Consider the following 23,814-nt stretch of genomic DNA (forward strand, 5'->3'; position numbering starts at 1 on the left):
GACAGACTTTCGCAACAAAGCGATTCTATTTCACAGTCATGATAGCCTGCCATTGAAAAACGTTACATATGTAGTGAAATATAAAATCATAAATGTATCAACTTTGAAGTTAGATTAGCCAACACTATTGGACAGGCAAATTCTACGTGGATGTCCAAGTTCCTTCTTCAGTTTATTGTTATGATTAAATTACCAAGTAGGCCTTATTTTTGGAAAGACAGTCAACTATGATGGTAGTGTGTGCTACAGATGTTTTATGCCTTATTCTGTGCAAGTACAAGCGAGTACCCAGGGCTAATATCAGTTCCTCTTTGTTTGTGATGGTACAGCATAGAAGCAAGCAACCAACTAAAACCGAGAGAGATCCAGGGATTGGGTCGACGTGCACTCTCCATCGCCGTGGACTAGGCTTTGTCTGACTGCTTGGGTTTTACAGGGAGGGGTGGCGGACAACCGCTACTACACTCGGATTACTCAACCCCCCACCCCCCGTCCCCCACCCCCCGTCCCCCCATTTCCCACTGAAAAAGGATACACACAACATGTATCCACAGGGCCGGCATCCGGTAAGATGAAGCACTTGTTATAATGGTGTTTGTAAATCGTATGCTAATGAACCGCTTTTAGAGTAATTAGCTTGTCAGCAAGGAGCTCGCGATCTCCTGCACCTTAACCTAGTATTTATGGTTCCCATGTCGACTGAACTGGAGATGATGCAAGCAATTGACAAAAGGTTTCGACTGGATATAAACTGAAAACACCTAGGCTATTCACTTCTTCGAATTGTGGTAACAGATTAAAACTCGAGCAGAATAGACATGGTGTAAGAAAATAATCTCCCCTGTCATACATTACTCTCAATTATCAGAGTAGTTTCCGTTTAAGCAAGCGGATGTTGTAATAATTGCGGTACATGCATAGAATTCTTCCAAGCGCAGGTTGTGACCCCCTCCAACGTGTTCTTTTGAGGACGCATGCAATGATCCGCTTCTGTCAGCGCGCTCTGAGTGATAATGGGTTCTCCCAACAATTATGAAAGCAGCCACCAGGAAGGGCTCAAGGGAACGAAAGCTTGGGCAACGTAGCTGACAAACCAACTTTCAACTCGAGCGAAAATCATTTTAACATGAAAGCGGCAACAATAGAAAACGAGATGTCGTATTTGTTAGGGATGTTATTCTAGATATGGCACAGATTAATTATGGGTGTGGTGGTATTGCCGTTTTGTGATAGTCTTATTTGGATCTTTGTTCGTAGGCACCTCATCAACCGGGGCAGCCTGGATTCAAGTTTACCGTGGCAGAGTCATGCGACAGGATCAAAGACGAGTTTCAGTTCCTTCAAGCTCAATACCACAGGTAATGACAAGTGCACTACTCTTGCACTTGTTCTTTTCCGGGGCAAACAATTAGTCCATACCGTGTGAATGTGTGTGGGGATATATATGGATGTCTGCTTTGTACATAACACCTGCAGTATGCAGGTTCCATTGACAAACACATTCTGATAACTTATTAAGAGCATCTTGGCATGTTTAGAAAGTGTGTAATTATTGAAATGAAAAATAATGTAAAATAATCTCTCCCAGTTTGAAAGTGGAATATGACAAATTGGCCAATGAGAAGACGGAGATGCAGCGTCACTATGTCATGGTAAGAACACAACCTTCATGCCTCATAACATTTACATTGTCATTTAGCAGACGCTCTTATCCAGAGCGACTTACAGTTCGTACAGGGACATTCTCCCAGAGGAACGTAGGGTGAAGTGCCTTGCCCAAGGACACATGATTCGGCATACTATGGCATGGACGGGAATCGAACTAGCAACCTTCCGATTAATAGCCCGACTCCCTAACTGCTCAGCCATCTGACCCCCATAATTAGTCTCATCTTTGTGCTTAAGCACATTGGCACATTTAGCAGTGTTGGCTGTTGCAATGTTAAACTCCACTCAAGATGGTCAACTTGGTGCAAGTGATTACATGAGGACAAGTCTGACTAACAAGGTGATTGAAGAAAATGGTGTGTGGTGTAGGACTCCAGCCAATGGCTGGTTGATTGCAGGGTGTGATGAGGCCCACATTATTGAGAAGGGAGGATGGCTCCAGTGCCAAATTTACGAGCCCCACCCCTCCCCCTTACACACACCCTTCCCCTGACCCCCTAGGGGTTAATGACTGAGCTGCTGGCTTTGTGTGTGAATCATATTATTTAGGGCTTATTTTACTCTCCTGGACTGATCTGCAGTGCTCTCTGGCTCCTCCCTGCTTTATTTAGAGTGAAGTGGGGCGGGTAGAGAACACACACACACACACACACACACTTAACATGGTCCCATGACAGGTTCGTGAAAACACTACATGGTGTGAAATATTTATTCAACATCATTTAACTAAATTGACTTGCCAGTACAAAGTATTCAAAGTGTACATGTTTACTTTACACCTCAATCTAACAGTGTTGAAGAAAGGGGAGGGGCAAGGGGCAATTGTCTCTTGTTTTGAAAAGCACTGCACATTGTTGTCATACTGACAGTGTTAGCATTTCGATGTCTTATGTGAGGTCCTACCTTTCTGTCCCCCAACTCCCAAGTCATGTTTCCTGTCTGTACCTATGCTAGCCCAATACTTTCTATACTTACCTAAAGAGTTTAATATCTTCACATACATGCAGACACATTTTATTTGTGCAAAGTCATTTTAATGACATTTTCAACCAAAAGAGGGAGGAAAAACTGGATGAAAAGTGATGAAAGAAGGAGAACTAAAGAGCAGAGTAGAAGATTGTGTCAATCAGGAACATTCCAGCTGAGACAGCCTGCCCTTGTGAACCTGACATCACTGACATATAGCAAGTCATGAAGGAACTAGGAACTTTTTTTTTTTTATATATCAAATGTGCATATTCATCTCACTGTTCATATGTTGAATTAACATGTCAAATATATATTTTTTTTTTCATAGTACTACGAGATGTCCTATGGGCTTAACATTGAGATGCATAAACAGGTATGTACTTTAAAGCAAATATTTCTAAATGCTCTTTTTTCAAAGCAGGGTTTTGGGACTGGGGTTGTCATCAGCGGCCTTGGGGCTCCTTTGTGAATGACGTATGTTTGACCTGTTTGTCTGTGTTCGTGTGTGCATTTACGTGCGTACATGTGTCTGTCTTTAGGTTAGGACTGGATAGCAGTAGCAAGGACCTTTTCTGTTTGTTCAAGAGAAGGCTTTCTTTCAAACACACCTCTGACCTTAGTCTATAACCATATCCCTAAATGCCTTACACACACACACACACACACACACACACACACACACACACACACACACACACGCACACAACCACACGCACACAACCACACGCACACACACACGACTCCCTCCTGTCTATGAAAACGCTGACAGGCTAAATAGTGTGCAGAGCAGGCAGCTTGATGGGGCTGCTTTGATAAGATTAAAGTGAAGTCTTTGGCAGGGAGTCTGAGGGGATGTGTGCGCGCGTGCACAAACACCTGACCTGTCTGAGCCGCGCGTGTATAAATTCCTGAAATAAAGTGCTGCTAGTTTACTAGGCTAACACTTTAGCACAACCACCAGGCCTCGCAGGAGGTGTTCATCAGTATTGATAGGTTAGTATCAATAGGTTAATGAGAGGGCCTGTCAGGTAAGAGTTCACATCATCCCACCTGTTCTACCAAAGAAGCCATTTTGATAGAACATCTGTATAAAGGGATACGGTCACAGCAATTTCTTCTGGCTAATCATGTTCTCTCTGTGTCTTTCTCTGTGTCTCTCGCCAGCTCACCCCCTCTTTCATGCTTCCTCATTTCTACATCTTTCTTTCCCACTTCCCCTCAACCCCCCCCTCCCCCCTTTACCCCCTCTCTCTGACTACGTGATGAGAATGAAAGCCTGCACGTCGTTAGTGGTGTGATGGTGATTCATGGGTGTGCATGAACGATGGGGGGTAGTATGTGTTGGTGAGGACTGGCTGGCCTTATGATTCTCACTCTCAGGGGGGTCCTGCAAGGTTAATGGCATCTGTTTGTAGATAGAGAATTGGAATAGCCACTGCCCGATTTACCAGATGAGGACTGTGTGTGCAGTGTTGAGTGTGATTTTGCGAATGTGTGTACATCCAAACTAGCATCTCCACTCCCCACAGTAAGGGATTCTTTCACCATTTATCGGGTGTACAAAGTATGATGGTGGGGGGGGGGGGGGGGGGAGGAAGGAAGGAAGGAGAAGGGAAGGAGAACAGGTTAATCGACTGGCTGGGTCCCAAGCTTTGCCTTTTGTTTATCAATAAGCCCCACGGAGTGGAGTGAGCCATCTGAATAATGCATGATCCCACTCCTTCCCCTTCATCCCTCCAGCCTAGTGTTTGTGATGACATCAGCGAGGGGTAAACAGACAAGCCCTCGACTCTCCCCATTATCTCGGGCTGCTGAGGAGGAAAGGGGGGAAGGGAGGCTAGGAGGAAGGGATAGAGGGGAGGGAAGGGGGTCGGATTATTGGATGCAGGCAGGCATATTATTTCCCAGCTAGAGGGATTTAGTTTGTAAAGGAGAAAACACGGCTATCCATCAACACCATCCCCCCCTCCCTATCAAAACCTCCATGCTCATTTCCTTTGAGATTTGAGTGGAGCTGTGTAGAAGCTATGTAGTGCAGGTGTTAATAGTGCGCTAACAAACACACTTTGACAGATGTGTGTGGATATATACAATGCTGCATATCCCTTGCCACCACTGATCAGATAGCTTCCCCCCTTCCCCATGCATTGTCTTTTACACACTCCCAGCCCCACCTCAGCACCCTCCCGTGCGGCTGGTAGCAGAGCACAGGGCTCTCTGGAAGCCAGGGGGGTGATTTGTTTTGACAGCGTCTTGTATTATGCTGGAGCATCAGGCGGAGGTAATCACCCTCGCTCGCTGTCAATAAATGATTTTAATTAGAGCAGCTCATTAGGCTTCTCCTGTAACATGCCCTGTGTGTGCAAGTGTACAGCTGTTTTTTTTCTTCTCTCTCCAGTTATGTGCATTTTCTTTTAATTTTTTTGCTCTTCATTAATCCAGTTGTGTCTCAGCCAGTTTGGGTACAGTTCATTGAGAACCTGTGCCTTTTCTCATCATAAGACCATTTTCTTTGTGTGTGTTTCCTTCCTCTGCCAGTCGATAAACTAGGTTTTCCGAAGCTCAGAGTGCTTATTAAGGGAAGTCCTGTCTGTGTCCGTCCTGTCGGTGGGTGGGGGGGGGGGGGGGTTGGGGGGGGGGGGTTGGGGGGGGGGGGATATAGATGGAAGGAGAGAGGTGTGTGAGCGTATATGTGTAAGAGAGAGATGGGGGAGGCTTGTTCAAATGAATAATTTATACAGGATTCCAGGAATTGTTTGCCAAGGTGATGATGGTTGACTTGTCAGTAAGCCAAAACAAACTTACTGGGTGAACACACATTCCCCAGTCTAGCTACAAGGAGGGTAGAGTGGTTACCAGTGGTTGTGAAACTTCATTAATAGCCAAGAATGATCAGATTGAAGAGTACAATACAATCATAGCATTGTTGAAAATGTGTGTGTTCACTCAAGCATGTAGTGCTCTTTGGTGCCTGATGTAGACCTATGGAAGAAAAGGCTGTCTGGTTTCAAAAAACAATTCTGGGTCCTATCCTGCCTTAATGGAATTGGAGAGGGATTTTTTTTTAATGACAAGGGTTTCTATAATACCTAGAGAAGGGAGGGAGGTGTGTGTGTGCATACACATATGTGTGCTGCCTGTCAGGGCCTGGTAGTGTGACCCGGACCATTAGAAGGTTCTGGTCTTTACTCTGCACAGATCTATAGACTAGGTGAATTCATATTTTTAATTTAGCAGACGCTCTTATCCAGAGCGACTTACAGTAAGTACAGGGATATTCCCCCCGAGGCAAGTAGGGTGAGTTGCCTTGCCCAAGGACACAACGTCATTTTGCACGGCCGGGAATCAAACTGGCAACCTTCAGATTACTAGCCCAATTCCCTAACCGCTCAGCCACCTGACTCCCCTATATGAATAAATAGGCTACTTTATTCCTGGATCTGCACAATTAGGTTGTCAGCAGAAATGCCAGGTAGCATATCTGAGTTGATGGTTACTGGCAAGATTTGGCTTCAATAAACAAGAGTGGGTATTTGACTCTAATTGTCTAAATATCTGAGCACTTCCTGCAAATACAGAGTGTGTTTGCTTTTTCATGCTAAACAGATGTTTCCTCTGCCCCCTCAGCTTCTGCTCCCCCAGTATTAACACCAGGTCTCTGGGCAATGATGGGAAAGGGGTAGAGGTTGGGCATCAGAGCAGCCAAAGCCCAGGACCGCCAAAACCTCTGACCCCCATTCCATCAATGCCTTGTTTTCCCGCCAATTGAATCCTCATCAGTCCCACCTCCCTCCTTACCTCCACTCCCCAGTATGCTAATGCCCACAGCGACAAACAGCCAAATGGCTTTCAACACTTGCCACTGACGGGGCTGTGGCATAGAGGGCCTCTCCAAGCGAGCGCTCAGCAGCTCTGAGTACTCTGTAATTATGGAAGCCCGGTGAAAAGCCTCAGACAGCTCAAGGGCTCTGTTTTCATTGGCTTTAAGCGACAACAACCCTATTTTTAGCGGCGGTGGCTAGCAGAGGCTAAAGGCGCCCTTTCTGCCACCGCGTTGTCATCAGGTCTCCTACTAGGGACGCTTACATTGTAAACTGAGAGCCGTTCAGGTGCTCTTTCACACGTTTGTTTCCTATTCCACTTTTTAACTTGTGAAAGGTTTGACTGTTTCCAAAATAAGTCTTTGTCACTTGTCAAATTGTCAGAATATATGACTGCACCAGACTATTTTTTGTAACTTTATGAAGTTGCAAGATTACCGTAGAGCTTGATACGGACGCTTTTTGGGGCAAAAAGTTGATGCTCTTTTCTTGTGAAGTCATTTATTCAGTCCCACTAGCAAGCCAAAGTTTTCAGGGAAGCCCTGGGGACCACCGAATGCAACCTCTGGGAAAGGGTCAAAGTCTCGGCTGTCCGAGCACCTGGCGTTCCAGCTCGCTTTTCACAGACAAAGCCGACCAGCCGTGAAGAGCGAGTGCTGTGTATACGCTACTCCTGCCGGGGGCAGGTCTCATGGCCCCAAACACACTGAGAAACCCACCTGGATTTCATGCATGGCTTTAAACCCTCTCCAAGACCTGTTGATAGGAGGGGGAGTAGCATTTAGTGTCATGGCAAAATAACTGACTTACTGAGTATCTATGGTTAGTGTTTAGTGTAGTTTGAACGGTGAGAGTATTTTGAATGTGAAGATTGGAGTGGTCAATCGATTGACTAACTGTTCAAAACTTCCCAAACAAATAACAGGTGGGGGATGTGTGTGTGTGTGCGCCGCCTCAAATCCACCCTCCCATCATGTCTAGACATGGAGCCAAGCAGCCTCGCTCCCATGTACCCCCCTTTTAATCCCCCATAAATTTCCTGTGCCGATCTGATCGACAGGCCCAAAATTCAATTTAATGACCTGCCTCTGTGTGCCTAATATGATTTTACAGGCAGTTATGGTCAATCCCAGACCCAATTTACATAATGATCAGCCCCAGATAGGGCCTGCCACTGTTGCCCAGGCAACACGGGGAAAGGGGCTCTGGAATGAGACATGGGGGGGGGGGGGCACTACAAGGAAATAGGGTTGGGGTTATGTCTATGGAAAATAAATACATGGTGGATAGGTTAGGAAGAAGGGAAGAGATGATGGAGGAGACAGATTTGGCTTTTTGGTTCTATGATCCAATAAGTTTCATATATTATCCCAATAACATAATAAATCTAGTTTTGATAGTATGAGGGATCAGAAATTGTGTCAAAATGTATAACGGTCACAATCATGTAGAAACATCCTAACATGAAATATTTGCTGTATGCAAGATGATCTATTTCTGAATGGAATGATTTTTGTGGATTTTCACAATTTGCTGATTTACTTTTTGTTAATTAAGGTTTTGTCTATTTTCTCCCTTTCCATTTCAATTGTCTCAGACCATTACTCAGAACACTCACTCTCAAACAAGGTTAATGCCAAACCAAAGAAAAAAAAGTGCCAACTGGTTAAACCTCCCCTCCCCCAGACCTGTAGGGCTATGTCTGCACCCACCATACACACTCACATACATCCAGTACTTCTCACCCCCAGCACAGTCAAATCAGATGACCTTAGTGTCAGATCAAGACGGAGCGCTCTCCTCCACATCATCCTTATTTGTTCATGTATTTTTTCTTCTTTTTTTTGTCCTCTTCTCTCTCATTGACCCTCTTGTCCTGGGATGGATCATCTTAGTCTTCTGCTAAAACCGCTCCATCCACTCGATACAAATGATGTTCATGATGGATACTAGTAGTCAGCCAGCCATCCTGTCTCTCCGTCTCCCTCTCTATCTTGGTGCTAATTGTGAAGAATTACCCTCATTTGGCTTCTTCTGCCCAGCTGCTATTAGCATATTTCAGTCTCCTAATGAAATCAGGGGGGGAGCCTAATGGATCTCGGGGATGGGGAGGAGGGACCAAATTTGGTTTGTGTTTAGGTGGTGCCCATTTAGCTAGGAAATGGATGGGCCTCCAGACAAACTGGAGGGGGGGTCATTACCATTAGAAACGTTCAGGTGTTTAAGTGTGTTTCGGATGTGCATGCTCTTGAGTGAATGACACCCTGTTTTGTTTATGTTGGCGGTGAGATGAATACACTGTCTGGTAACAGCGATTTTACAAGGACACCTTGAGAGACAAATCTGCATCTGGAAATCTAAAAGGATTATCGGTCTCTCTTTTTTCCCCCTATCAGACTGAGATTGCAAAGCGGCTTAATGCGATACTCGCCCAGATCATGCCTTTCTTGTCACAAGAGGTGAGTGTTTGGAACAACTTCGTGAGACTGCTGGTCAGAGTTATGTCTGGCCAGCAGAGCTAAACTGATATCATTACTATATCCAAGAATATCAACTGTAAGATTAAACTCAAATACACAATCTTCTACAGTGCAGTGTATTGTAAACAAATGCACACACCCGCCTCTACTCTCTGCTACATTCATTGTGTTTGTTTGTGTTCCCTCAGCACCAACAGCAGGTGGCCCAGGCTGTTGAGCGTGCCAAGCAGGTGACTATGACCGAGTTGAATGCCATCATCGGGGTACGTGGACTTCCAAATCTGCCCCTCACCGTGTGTATACCCCTCTTCTACCTCCATCTGACCTCAGGCCAGGGGCAAACCTGCACGCACAGTGGGAGGTTGTCAGACTACTCCTCATAGAATGTAGACCTTTATGCTCTAAAGCTGGGGTTAGGCACTTTATAGTGCTAGTCTGTAGTCCTACGTATCATATCTATACGACATGCCGCGGGAAATGGTGAATAGGCATAATTATGTTGGAGGTTCCATTGTTCCTCCTTTAAACTATAACATACACTCATATCAAAGTTATGTTTTCTAAAAACTCATGTTCTTGTGTCGCTTACCCCATCCCGTGTGCAGATTTGCCCTTGCCAGTGATGGTCTTTATGATTTGAGTTTGTGATTTGAGTATGTGATGCATTATTGATAGGATTTATCTACTGTTTTTGTTTGTTTTTTTTTACACTTGACATTAAGATTACAATAACTACCATGTGACTAGCAATACCTATAAGAACAACGTTTTAGTTATATAGGAAGTGCTGTGTAGGTGCACATCTTTACGATTTAGCAGTAAGTTATGACACAAGTAAAACTTGGTGGGACAGAGGTTGGGCTTTTCAGAGAGGGCTTTTCCACTTGACACCCTTACTCCTAACCCCATACTGTGCCTTCCTACACTTTTATAACAATCTTGACCGGTAATACATATTTCCATTTGATTACATAGTAAACATTGTAGGTATATAGAAATTGCTATGTAGTCACATGGTACATAATGTGTCCTAATGTAAAGTGTTGCTGAATATTTTGATCATCATTATTGATGTGACATTCTTAGTGGTAAACATCCAGTCTTTAAGAGGGCCTGAAATGGATGTTATGAACAAAGTGGTTGTAGACAGAAGGGTTAATCCCAAGTCCAAGTCCATCAGGCCATTATCAGAACCTTGGCTTTTTTGCTCCAATTACACCTAACTTTAATTGTATAAGGTGCTACAGCAGGTAGACCCAAACTACTGCCTCTGATCCACATATCATGGCAAATATGTGAAAAGCATAAGATATGTGGCCTTGTCTATATTCAAAATGTGTGTGTACTGGTCACACATTAAGAAAGGGATGGGCCAGTGAGCTTGGTCAGGGCGTGGACACACACGCAAACACTACACACCTGGAGAAGTGTGTTTTGTCAGGATGTTGATGAGAGCCTGGCTGGCAGGCTGTGTACACACACACACACTATGAAAAGGAGGTTTTATTAGTTGGCGGGAGCAAGGGCAAGAGATCAATCCCTATGCTTCTCCTCTGTAAGGGAGAGAGGGTGTGGGCAGACAGGGAGAAAGGGGTGGAGAGATGGCTGCCAGGGGGATCGGTGGAGGAAGGCCAAGGCCAGGGGGGGGTCATTATCCAATGATAATCTGAGACGGTCAGTATTTGGCATCCTGCTGCTTTAGTTAATAACAGAGATGGATGAGTGTGGGACATTTGACACACACACACACACCCTTAAAATAAAAGGGACACATAAAACACCCAAACAAGAATACCAAGAAAAGTACTGACTGTGCCTGATGGCAGGCAGTAAGCACAGTATTACTACGTTGTGGTCTGGGACAGCAAAAACACAGACTCACTCACTCTCTCACACACACACACACACCTTGACCTCTGTCCCAAGTCCCAAAGCCCCCTCAGCTGTTTCCAGGTGTTCCTGGAGACCTAATCAGTCTTATCTAGGGATATCTACAACCTGCTAATCTGTCCTTCAGACAGAGGTTATCATTGACCAATAAATACTAAATACTAACTGAGACTAGCGGTGCTAATGGCACCGCCAGTCAGTGTACTGGACTGTATTTACACTGGGGGCTTTCCACCATGGCTAAGGATGATCAATCTCCAAAAGCAAGTTTATCTATGGTGATAAAAACCAGAGCCCAATCCCATTGAGACTATGCACTTAGTCAATCTCTTCATTGTGCGATGTGATAAACGCGTTATGGATTTTGACTTAATTGCTTTAGCACACACCCAAAATGGTATCTTGAATGTACAAAGCCTGTAAGGCCGTCATAGGATGCAAAGGGATGCTCTGGAATATGGCGTTAAGTTACTCACAATGTCCAGCTTATGAGTCACAGTGACTAGGTTTCAGCACATGGTTCCTGCTTAGATAATGGTTAACAGACTGCTGGAACGTTACTTATCTAACACAGTAAACTCCTTTGTAAACGCTAATCTGCAAGAGGCGCAAATCGTGTTCTTGTCAAACATTAGTGTCTGGTTTGTTATTGGTCTTCCTCAGACATGTGCTCGAAGTCCATTTTGAATTTCTGTTTTAAATTCATAATACTATTCACTGACTGCCATTTGCCCTCCTACTGCGTAGGGGCCTTACAGAAGACAAAGTAACAGTATTGATTTGTTTGCCACGTTAACGTTTTAATTTACAGCCATTACAGGTCCTCTTTCGTTTTTGTAGGTCTCATTTCTATCCAATAAGTGTTGACTGAGTGAGTACATTTCACTCTGTCATCTGCTGCCATTTGGGTACAGTACTTATTGTTTAGCATTAGTAGTACATGTTTTAGCTTAGCATTAGCAGCGGCTGTGGTTATCCTATCATAATTATGTGTTTAGCCTAGCTAGCATGACTTTCACTAATAGCCTAGCTATATCAGTACCTGTGGTAGTACCTGTTGAGCTATGTTGGGCTTTTTCTTACCTTCCTCTCTTTAACTCATCAGCAGCAACATGCTGTCTACCCAGCCTTGATGGTCAGTGTTTGGGAGAGGGTGGGAATGTAAAGATGTGTGGATGTGTTGACATTTGTTATAACTGCTGCCTACTAAAGCATGCCAAGGGCTTTGCAACAAGAGATGATATAGTACAGTTGGAGTGAAAGCATGCAATGAATGACACTCAAAACAGGCAACCCCATTTTTGGGGGTTAAGAGGCTGGACTTTGATGACGCCTGAACGTTCAGTCAAAGCCAATCAAGAAAAAGAGAGGAAGAAAGATTAAAAGAATTTGGTTGCATCCCAGTCAGTTGTTGCCATGTTTGTTTGGTTGTCTGCCAGTGAGCTTTGCTAGTGTAGTGTACTAGGACGTTAGTTCCACCTGACAGTAATGATGTGTGGGAGCTTAGTTCGCTTTAATGGCCTGTTTCCTGTGGCTCCCACAGCAAGGGGCCACAAGCTTTGGTAGACATTTACGCAAATATAAAAAGATAAATGGCAAAGAGAAAACCTTTTTTTTATCCAGGAATATTGCATTAGAAGTCATTTATTTTGTTCTTTTTTGTTAGCCCCCCTCCCTTGGCTTGTTAATGAGGCTTCTTGATGTTCTCTGCATGCCTCCTCATTAAGCATGCTCAACAGAGACATCCATGCTCTATCTATACACCCCTCCTTCTCTCTCATTTCTGTACACTCCCTATTCTTCCTTATTGCTTTCACTGCAGTCACATTTGGGTAATAATTTTTTTCCCTTCCATCACACAAATGGGCTTTTACTTCACAGAAGACCAGTATAATATTGATTAACGACCCCTTGTCCATGTTGGTTGTGTTTGTTATATGATTTTACGTCCCTGCCTCAAGCTAATGAGCAATACTAGGTAATAGGCCTGTCCTTAATGGCAAGGCTAAATTAACTCTGTTCTTTAAGGCCCAAGCCCTATGCACCTTACATGTCTGCTTTCCTGATTGGACAAAATGGACAAAGGCAATGCTAGCATAGAGGAGAGGGATTTTTGGGGGACTGTGGAGTAGGGTGGCAGTTGATGGATGTGCTAAGTGTTATTTAACCTTGTTTTAAAGCACTTGCTTCCCTTTTGGCTGGAGGCCATTTGACTCCCTCCATAGTCTCTCAGACACTGACAGGCTCCTGGGAGGGCTGAGTGTGTGTGTTTGTGTGGGTATGTGGGGGGTGGGTGCTGCGTTGCTTTGTCAGGGTGTTGAATGATTTTCATATGCCTTTAGAATAGCATATACATGTGGGGAGCATTTTACAAGAGGCCTTTAACCAAAGTGAGTTTTGTTGTGGTTGCTTTACTAATTATTAATGTGTAGTAGTTAAAAAAGAGAATTCTGCATGAAAGCCATGATACTGTTTCTGAGTTGGTGTCTTTTGTGCCTTTTGAACATTTGTGTTTTAGTTTTAGGAAGTTTGTATTGCTGTAGTCAATGGGGTGCTAGTGTGATAGTTGACATACATTCCTCAATAGACATTACATCTTGAATACATGTGTAGAATATTTCTGATATCAGTACAGATAAATAACAGTTACTCACAATGTTGCACTCAACTTAATAATCACCCCCTGAAAGTTCTGAAGCCCAATATTAGCCGGTCCTGGATCCTTTTCCCAGCCAACCCACTGTTGTTTTCTCCAAACAGCAGCAGCAGCTCCAGGCACAGCACCTCTCTCACGCTGCCCACGGCCCTCCCATCCAGCTGCCACCCCACCCATCAGGTCTCCAGCCCCCGGGCATTCCCCCAGTACCAGGAGCGGGCGCAGGCCTACTGGCACTAGGCGCCCTGGGCAGCCAGGCCCACCTCCCTGTGAAGGACGAGAAGAACCACCACGACCTGGAGCACAGAGGTGAGAATTGTGAGAATTGTGTGGTGGCCATTTTGGTTATGCCACATAATGGTATTGTCATGTTGATTCTGCATAAAGGGATTTTCTTGTTCACAACTGCCCATCACTGTGTCTCTACAGTGGACATAATGTATAGTGGCTTATATGATATGTCTCTTTATGTTCCATAAGATGTAGAGTGAACTGATGAAAAACCGAATACATCAGAGTGAATTTCTGCTTTTAAATGAGATATTTAACAAGCATTCTAATCCTCTGTTTTGTCTTTTCTCTCCCATGGCCCATCATCCGTTCCCTCCCTCCTGGATATTCCTCTGGTGACAGAGCGGGAGTCAAGCACGGTAAGTTTCCACCTGACATCTGTCAACCTCCAGTCTTTTCCCAGCAACACATAACTTGACATTGGTTTTGGATCTGTTTGATGATTAGGTACATATTGCATAGACTTTGAGCTCAGACCCCTTGTTAGCGATTTGCACTCGGTGAGTCAAAAGCACAGTCATTTTTTTTTGTTGCAGCGTTAAGCCTCCTTGAAATCAACCGATGAATGGAAAATGAAGTCTTGATTTAAGCTGGTGGCGTCTAATCCTGGTGGATAATGACTTGAACCACAGGGTGTGGATTAGTATCTCTCATTTCATCACAATTAAAAAATACTTATTCTTTCCTTCCAACTTAAAGGATTTACCGTAGCCCTGTCTTTTCTTCTACTATTTCAATCACTCCTTTTCTTATAACATGCATTTAGTTTTTCCATCTCTACCTTTTAAGTAAATACCTCTTTTTTGTTTCCTTGTGCATTCAGCCCACGTTCTCTACGCCTCTTTTATATCTCTTTTTTCATCTCTATCCCCTCTCTCTGCCCCCTTTCCACTACATATTTATGGAGGCAGAGAGAAAATCGTCCCCGCTGCCTGCCTTGTTAAAGCTCCTGTTTATTAGACTGGCTTAAATCTCTCTGATAGCCCGGAGGCGAGGGGTGTGTGGTGGTGTTGGGAGAAGGGGGTGGGGGTAGCGAGGGGCACGGCTCTGTCCGATTGAGTTCCCATTGACTGGCCAGCCTGAATGGGTGCAGTCATGTCTGAAGGGAACTGAACCCTCCGCCCCACACCCCCAAAGCAACCTAGCGGTTAGCAGCACTAGCACTAACTAGGCCCAGCCAACCTTCACTCCACCCCTGCTCGTCTCGGGTCACCTGATAGGGGCCGTCTGAGGCGAGCGCAGGTTATTGAGTCGCTGGTAAGCACGCCTTAAAAGGTCACAGGATTAGACAGGCTGGGTGGCTTTTTTTGTAGACAAAGGCAACATTAATGTATATATTTAGAGCCCGATTAAGGGAGGGAAAGAAAGAAAAAGGGGAGGTCTGGTTTGGCTTCAAGAGTTAGGAAGACTAGCATTCCACAAGAGGAGGACACACTGAGGAGGATACGCTCGCTCAACCTGACCCAACCACATCCTCCGCTTCCCTTTCCCAAATCTTAAGTTCATCCTTCTCTGTCTCGTTTTCTTCCTTCCCGTTTATTTGCACTTCCTAATACTCTCCCTCGCTCTCAGCCAAGTGGTTTCTGTCAAGAGGCAAAGGGTTGAGACGGGCCACTCCCTCTCTCTTTCTCCTGCCAATGAAAACACAGGGCTGTCAAACAGGTTGAAAGCATTGGTCTTGGCACGCATGCGCACGCGCGCACACAAACACACCAGCTCTGGCCTCAGGGACTATCAGGCTGGCAGTGCCACGGCTCTGCCCAGCCTAAAGCTCCACTGCCTGGCTCTGAAGGGATGCCAATCTGCCAGCCCGTCCAGGCATGCCCAGAAGTGGGGAACTCTGCTGGGCTCTCATTAGATGCCAGGTTCCTTTCCTCTCTTTCTCTGTTTCTTCTCTCTTGCTGTTTCTCTTTCACCCCTTCCCCCTCTGTAGGCACCTTTTGTATCACCCATCTCTTTCTTTTTCATCCGGTTGTTTTGCTACTTGCCCCCTCTCCCTCTGTGCCCCCTCTGTCTCAGATTTTCATTTACTCTCTCTTGTCACTCATTCTTTTTTTTTTTTTTTTTGTCGTTCAGTCACTCTCAGGCCCTTTGTTTATGTAGAACCACAGGGTTGTCCTGGCAGTGTGCCAACCTGTGTGGGGTCAGAACACACACTCACAAACTCCTTGGCAGTCGTCCGTTCAACCACAACAGCCTTTGAGAAAGGGTTAGCTTGTTAGCTTGTGTTCTTTTCTTGTGTGTGTGTGAGTGTGTGTGTGTTATGAGGAAGGAAAATAAATCAGGACATACACTCGCTAGGTTACAATCTGTATATTTCTGTTTGCCATTGTTTTTGTTAGATTGTTTGTGTCTGCTCCAACCATTTAAGTGTGTGGCTTGAGAATAGATTTGGGCCGCCTTAGCTTTTTACTTTTACGCCGACTGTATCAGACATCATGGTGATTTTTGAGGTGTGTTTTTATTGTCCTCCAAGGTTGGTTTGGGCCAGTCCAGATCTGTATATGTGTTTGAACTTGTGTGTGTGTGTGTGTGTTCAGATTGTCTCTCACAATTTGCTCAGCTGCCCCGGCTGTTTCCTCGCTCCATTGCCTTGGCGACTGAGAGGTCTTCCTAGAATCCCTGCCCTGTCCAACACACCCTCTCCCCCTCCCTCTGGGCCAGTTTGATCCTTAGTCAATATTGTGACTATTTCACCCGCCTCAAGATTTGCAGGGCATGTCTGCCCTAAGCTCGCTCTTCCATCTTCGAAAAAAGGGCATGGCACTCACTGCACTAAGCCCCATGTCGGATTCACTTTGCTTGGTAGTTTTTTTCTCTTCAGACAAATCAAGATCTGAAATGACGGGATAGGTGCAAGGCTGCCTGAGAAATCTACACAGCCATTTTATAGGCTTACCGAAGCAATCTGGAATACTCCATCAAATGATGTTACTTAAAATAATACTGCGATCATTATGCGGATAACCCAAATCACAATAGTGGGATCGTCCACAATTGTGTGAAAGGGTTCAGTCAAACTGTTGGCCTCACCAACCGTTCTGTGTGTGTTGTTGCAGAATAACTCGGTGTCGCCGTCAGACAGCCTGCGGGCAGCCAGCGAGAAGCACCGGGGCTCCTCAGACTACAGCATGGACTCCAAGAAACGCAAGGTGGAGGAGAAGGACAGCATGAGCCGATACGTGAGTGGTAGACACACACACACACACACACACACACACCATGCACTTACCTAAGTGTTCACACAGACCTGTACTACACACACTCGCAGTGTACACAGACATCGTTAAACAGTTGGGGGCGCGCGCACACACAGACTAAATCAACTGTCTGCTTCTATAGGACAGTGACGGGGACAAGAGTGATGACCTGGTTGTGGATGTATCCAATGAGGTGAGAGCAACTGTGTGTGAGTTAGTTTGTCTAGTCTATGAGGATGTGTGCATTTCTCTGTGTGAAAGTGCATGTGTCAGATTTGTAGTTTAAACTGTGGAGCCACAATCTTAACATTGTGCAGTGAATGAACGCTGCTTTTGTTGTGCATTGAGAACTGACAGAACCGATTTACAACCGCCACACCTGTTATGTCTCAACCCAAACACTGGGTGTGTGTAAACCTTTTGTTTTGCAAGTGTTTTGTTTAGCATTTTAATCAAACACTTTTGTCTGAGTAAACACCACCAAATAAACACCACCTTTTAAAAGGAACGCTGAAGCCAAGGACAGTGGTAGAATTCAAACATGGTTTACAAAATAAATACATTGGTACATGGCCCTGGCTTGTTTGACCTATATGTTACATGTGGTCTCTCTCTCTCTCTGTCTCTCTGTCTCTCTGTCTCTCTCTCTCTCTCTCTCTCTCTCTCTCTCTCTCTCTCTCTCTCTCTCTCTCTCTCTCTCTCTCTCTCTCTGTGTCTCTGTCTCTCTCTCTCTCTGTCTCTGTTTCTCTGTCTCTCTGTCTCTCTCTCTCTCTCTCTCTCTGTCTCTGTGTCTCTGTCTCTCTCTCTCTCTCTCTCTGTCTCTGTGTCTCTGTCTCTCTGTCTCTCTCTCTCTCTGTCTCTGTGTCTCTGTGTCTCTGTCTCTCTGTCTCTCTGTCTCTCTCTCTCTCTCTCTCTCTCTCTCTCTGTCTCTGTGTCTCTGTCTCTCTGTCTCTCTGTGTCTCTGTGTCTCTGTCTCTCTGTGTCTCTGTCTCACTCCTCCCTCTTTAGGACCCTGCCACACCTCGAGCCAGCCCTGCCCACTCCCCCCCAGAAAATGGCCTTGACAAATCGCGGACCCTGAAAAAGGACACGCCCAACAGCCCCGCCTCTGTGGCCTCCTCTGGGAGCACACCCTCTTCCAAAGCCAAGGACCATGCCCACGTAAGTGTCTGGTAGGACTGGAGATGACGTGTGTGTGCAGGCTAGTTGGTGCTCTATTGTGTGTGTGTGTGTGTGGGTGAAGCTTTGAAGGGAGAAAATTGACAGGCAAAAGGGGGGGGGGGGGGTTCCTTAGTAAAGTGTGTGTGTGTGTGTGTGTGTGTTTGAAGGACTAATACATGGGATTTTTTGCTGCTGACTGCTGAAAGGGGGTTAGAAGCTAGTGGGAAGGAGAGGGGGGGGGCACATATACTGAAGATCCATAACCCTGTCCTGCTCCTCTCAATCTCTTTTTATGAGTTACGAAATAAATGTCAATTGCTTTCCCAGCCAGTGCTGTATATAAACCAGGGGCTATGACAGGGAGATTGCTCCTGCCCACCCGTGTTCACCCCCCCCCCCCCCACCACCACCATCTTTGTCTTCATCCTGTCATCTCTCTCCTTCCATCCTGTCTTGCTGCCCCCAGACAGGCTCAACCCTATCTGGCTGATATGTCGCTGTGCTTAACTACAGACCTAACTAGAGGGATTTGTCACTCCACTCCTTCCCTCCATTCATCCCTCTTTTTTTGCCTGGGTCGCTTTAAGCATCAAATTCAGGGAGAGAGCCAAGTAAGGCTTCAGTTTTTCCCTGCTCTCTGGCCTGTCCTCATAATCTTCCCTCAATTTCTAACCTGCCTTCCTTCTCCTCCTCCTCCCTCCATCCGTTCTGTATCTCCCTCCTTCCCTTGACTTTCCACAATCCCTTGCCAGACTTATGCCCCATCTCTTGGCCAGATATGTCAACATGCTTAACTGGACCCGGCTCTGTCTCGAGGTCCTGGAGGCGGCCTGGGATTAAATGCTAGAAAATGAGGGATAAATGCCACTGGGGCGGCCATCTTGCTTTCCAGTTCCAGCCCTGTGATGGGGTTAGCGGATTTTGGCTCAGAGAAAGAGAGGTTTATGTACCAGCCAGGGCCCCGCAGGCTGTAATGAAGTGTCAGTGTTAGATTGGATTACCTTGAGCTTGCCACTCAAATTGTCACACTGGATTTGACCCACCCTCCTTGCATCCTGATAGTTGGGATTTAGACTCACTTCTAAGTCAGTTTCTCTCTTTTACTACTTCTGCATCACTTCTTCTGTTCTATTTTTGGTGTGGGTCTCCCAGAATGATAAGTCGTCAACACCGGGCCTGAAGTCCAACACGCCCACGCCCAGGAACGATGTCCCCACGCCGGGTACCAGCACCACTCCAGGGCTTCGGCCCATAATGGGGAAACCCCCAGGCATGGAGGCACTGAGTAAGTACACTACTCTACTACTCTAAATATGTTGGAGAAGATATCATTTGAATGAAATGAACATGTCCTCAAGGCTGAGTGTTTCCTCAAGTGTTAGGGAGAAATTAAGTTTTCCATCCCAGATTCCTAATTTCTTCCCTCTCCCTCCAGCTGCTCCCGCCCTGCGCACCCCTTTGATCGCCGGCTCCTATGCCACGCCCTTCGCAATGATGGGCCACCATGAGATGAACGGCTCCCTCACCAGCCCGGGTGTCTACGCTGGCCTCCACATCTCCCCCCAGATGAGCGCAGCAGCCGCGGCTGCTTACGGGCGCGGGCCCATGGTACAGCCCCCGAAAGAAACATTAGCCAGCACACCCTCCCCTCTTGGCTGTAAAGAGGGATCACTATGTGCAGATACATAGACAGATCCAAATGTACATGAACATGAAACTGCTTCGTCACATACTACATCTTTCTATTTGTTTCTTCCCCCTCTGTTCCTTGCAAGTACTTGTTGCGTACTGTTGTCAACTGTGTGTTAGTGCTCTGAATTAATTAACTCCGCTCATGGCTAAAATACTTTCATGTTATATTACTTGCAGCTAGCATTTATTTCCTATTTCAATAATTCACTCATTCAATATTTCTTATTTTTATGGCTTTGATGTTGGTTAGCAAGATGGCTGGAAGGGAGAGAAAAAACGAACAGTCCCTGTGTGTTTGAACATGTTTTAGGCTCTCATTTGCATTAGCAAGTGCGATGTTGTTGCTTTAGGTAAAGCCACTCTCCATTGCCATTATGCTAACACTACAAACAAAGCAAGGGAATCTGAACCTTTTGAACAAATGTACATGATCCACTGCCATGTTATGAAGACGCCAAATGTGTTCTGAATTTAAATGATGGCCAAACCTAGTTTAGCGTAGCCACACAGCTCAGCTTAGTGCCGTTTGTTACTCAACATGCTAACGGCAGGTCCTCCATGTTTCCTCAGGCGGGCTTTGATCCTCACCCTCACATGAGAGCCCCAGGCCTGCCAGCCAGCCTCACATCCATCTCTGGAGGAAAACCGTGAGTTGTGATTCATAGGTGTTTACATGTGGCGCTCTGATTAAAAGGGACATGCCTACTGCATCATCCGTGTGGGTTCTGGTTGTTCACCTCTCCATTTCTCGCAGGGCTTATTCTTTTCACGTGAGCGCGGATGGTCAGATGCAGCCGGTGCCCTTTCCACCAGACGCGCTGATTGGACCGGGTATCCCCCGGCACGCCCGCCAGATCAACACGCTGAGCCATGGCGAGGTGGTGTGTGCCGTCACCATCAGTAACCCCACACGCCATGTCTACACTGGCGGCAAGGGCTGCGTCAAGATCTGGGACATCAGTCAGCCGGGCAGCAAGAGCCCTGTGTCTCAGCTGGACTGTCTGGTAGGGAGCCTTCATACAGAGCTGCTATTACAACCTTATGAAGTGAACCCAATGAACTCTGCTTTATTACTGTTTTATTGGCTTTACCACCTAGAGATGGCTAATAATTTGCTCATTGGCTTTGTATGACATTGGAGAAATATAGTTGTCAGTTGGTTTTATTGCACCAGGGCTACTTCAGCTATTTATGTTTACAATATATGTAACCTCTTTGAGACATTGAAGTGTTGATTGGCTAAGACATAGCATCCATCACTATACATTTATTAACCTCATTGAAAGTTTTTCAAGTACTCAGTGACCTCATCTGAACCCCACATCCACCTCCATGCCCCACTTTAATTCTAAACCATCTCTGTGTGGAGAGGAGTTTGCTAAATAAATAAATCAGTTTGACCGCTGGATCGAACTAATCCCAATGGGAAAACATCCCTGAAGAACTATCTTCTTCTAGCCCACCCTCTCCTGCCATTATACTGGCTGTTAGTCATTTGCTGAGTTTTTGATTCACTCGTGACATTTTGTACTGTCAAGCTGCTCCTGCCGTGCTTCCTAAGGGCAGACTAGGAGAGACCTGGACCAGAAGAGTGCTGGTGTTTTGATCTTATATAGCCATCAGAGTGATGTTTAATTCAACTGAGAGCGGCCCGACAGCACTATTGATCTCTCATACACAATCTCAGTCATGGACCAAGGCCAGGCCTGGTCTGTCTTTCCTCCCTCCTTAAGAACAAGCCTCCCTTCACACTCTGAGGGAGATGTATTCAAACCACTCACTTTGTCAGGGAAAGCCACTCTAGTTTCCAACAGGAGATCGTTTAAAAAAAAAAAAAAATTAGCTTTGTTGTTAATAAAGGGGTTGGTGGGATTTTTGCTTAAAAGGAAATCTGTCATGATGATTGTCAACTCGCTGACTGTGAAGCACAGCTAAATCATTTTCTTTTTTGTGTCTGTTCCAGAATCGTGACAATTATATCCGCTCCTGCAAGCTACTGCCGGATGGTCGCACCCTCATCGTGGGCGGTGAGGCCAGCACGCTGACCATCTGGGACCTGGCCTCCCAGACGCCACGCATCAAGGCAGAGCTCACCTCCTCTGCCCCGGCCTGCTACGCCCTGGCCATCAGCCCCGACGCCAAGGTCTGCTTTTCCTGCTGCTCCGACGGCAACATCGCCGTCTGGGACCTGCATAACCAGACGCTGGTTAGGTGAGAAAGCGCATCAGCAAGAGGGGGGGGTCTGAGGATCAGGTTAATGTTGCCCTCATGACATGTTTTGCTTGAGGAGCTCAATCTTGTTACAGCTAATCTTGAGGGTGATTTCTATATCTGTGATGCTGAAATAAATCTGTCTAATGTATCAGGGGTAGTACATTGGGCATAGGTATCAGTTGTGTGTAGATTTCATGCACTTTCCAGATTCTCACCAGGCATGTCTAACCTGTGTCTCCATGGTGGGGGTTTAGGCAGTTCCAGGGCCACACAGATGGCGCCAGCTGCATTGATATCTCCCACGACGGCACCAAGCTGTGGACTGGTGGGCTGGACAACACTGTGCGCTCCTGGGACCTCCGGGAGGGCCGGCAGCTGCAGCAGCATGACTTCACCTCCCAGGTACACACACACACACACACACACAATCTTTTCATGATTACATCTTACCCCCAAGCAGACTGACATCCATCTTTTTTTCTTTCCTCCACCTCTAAGATCTTTTCGCTAGGTTACTGTCCCACTGGTGAGTGGCTGGCAGTGGGCATGGAGAGCAGCAACGTGGAGGTGCTCCACCACACCAAGCCTGACAAGTACCAGCTGCACCTGCACGAGAGCTGCGTCCTCTCCCTCAAGTTCGCCTACTGTGGTAAGACTTTGATTTCAACTTTCAACTACCTACGGGTAGAGGAACCCGTAAGGATAGCCATGACCCTGTCTTTCCTTTTCACACCATGTCCACCGATTCCTCACGGTCCTTCTCTCATTTCATGTGTCAAAAGGTAAATGGTTTGTGAGCACGGGCAAGGACAACCTCCTCAATGCCTGGAGGACTCCCTACGGTGCCAGCATATTCCAGGTAAAGTCAATCAATATCTCCTCTACTCACCCGGGCAGTAAGTGGAAAGTTTGTGTGTGTGTGCTCCCAATGTGTTTGGTTTCAAAAGGGCATACACACAAACAATTTTAGGAAAGCAGATAGGGAAATGTTTGTTTGGGTTTGCTGTTGGAATTCGTTTAAAATGAAGTATTGATGTTTCTCAAGCGAAATGGGAGAATGAACAGAAATATGCATTAGCACTATCTGGCTTTCATCTTTCACATATTCCAGATGATGGGATTAGCTTGAAGGAGCAATGGGGAAACTACGGAACTGAGGTATCTGACACTTTATTTCCTCTCCTTTATCTCTGCAGTCAAAAGAGTCCTCTTCTGTCCTGAGCTGCGACATCTCAGCAGATGACAAGTATATAGTGACAGGCTCCGGAGACAAGAAGGCCACCGTCTACGAGGTCATCTACTAACTAGACAGCCTGCAAGAATAGTTCAGCTTGAGCACTTCTAATGACAAGACAAGGGAGCTGCGAGCCCTCCTGTGTGTCCTCCTGACTAAGCCTTCATTCGCTCCCCCCCCCCCCCCGTATAGACTACCCAGGATTGGACTACTACTTCTTCTACTACTATAAACAATGGTCGGATGCTGAGTCATTCTACCCTGCCCTGGATTAGTCAACCGTGGCTATTGCGATTTTGTCACTTCGATTCAGGTTGAATCTGCCCTCGCTGTTCTTTTGTGTCCTTCCTAAATTTGGGTCTGTTGCTGGGCTTGGTTAAGCGTATTTTTTTAATTTTTACACTGCAATGAAAATGTGTCCGTAACGTGACAAGATGGAGCGGTGCTTCATCTGAAACTGTTGCTCCCTGGATGACTTGTGAAAAGTGTACATATTGGAGTAAATAAAAACATTTTATAAATATATATTATAAATATA

At 45.9% G+C, this 23,814-nt stretch overlaps 1 protein-coding gene across 6 annotated transcripts; it reads left to right on the forward strand.

Annotated features, from left to right (window-relative positions):
• Positions 1–500: 500 nt before the first annotated feature.
• Positions 501–23,814, forward strand: tle3b (TLE family member 3, transcriptional corepressor b). Of its 6 annotated transcripts, none has more exons than XM_084681808.1 (21): positions 501–566; positions 1,258–1,358; positions 1,589–1,652; positions 2,966–3,010; positions 8,855–8,917; positions 9,127–9,231; positions 11,934–11,963; positions 13,589–13,793; positions 14,118–14,134; positions 16,835–16,957; positions 17,118–17,168; positions 17,984–18,136; positions 19,289–19,421; positions 19,572–19,744; positions 20,399–20,475; positions 20,583–20,832; positions 21,792–22,039; positions 22,297–22,444; positions 22,541–22,691; positions 22,825–22,901; positions 23,239–23,814. In XM_084681808.1, exons 1-21 carry the CDS (start codon positions 543–545, stop codon positions 23,344–23,346), a joined length of 2,346 nt encoding a protein of 781 aa, XP_084537934.1. In that variant the 5' UTR covers positions 501–542; the 3' UTR covers positions 23,347–23,814. The 6 variants fall into 6 exon arrangements, with proteins under 6 accessions (XP_084537934.1, XP_084537935.1, XP_084537937.1 ...); XM_084681809.1 differs by having other exon boundaries at positions 13,592–13,793; XM_084681811.1 differs by having other exon boundaries at positions 9,127–9,201.

The sequence above is a fragment of the Hypomesus nipponensis genome, chromosome 19, assembly GCF_054491055.1.
Source record: "Hypomesus nipponensis isolate SF chromosome 19, ASM5449105v1, whole genome shotgun sequence".
NCBI lineage: Eukaryota > Metazoa > Chordata > Actinopteri > Osmeriformes > Osmeridae > Hypomesus > Hypomesus nipponensis.

Bases quoted from the DNA above. Each gene is read 5' to 3' on its own strand.
- tle3b (XM_084681808.1), top strand. From the start codon at position 543: ATGTATCCACAGGGCCGGCATCCG. The intron at 22,040-22,296 runs GTGAGAAAGCGC...GTGGGGGTTTAG, and splicing joins CATAACCAGACGCTGGTTAG to GCAGTTCCAGGGCCACACAG. The intron at 22,902-23,238 runs GTAAAGTCAATC...TTATCTCTGCAG, and splicing joins ACGGTGCCAGCATATTCCAG to TCAAAAGAGTCCTCTTCTGT.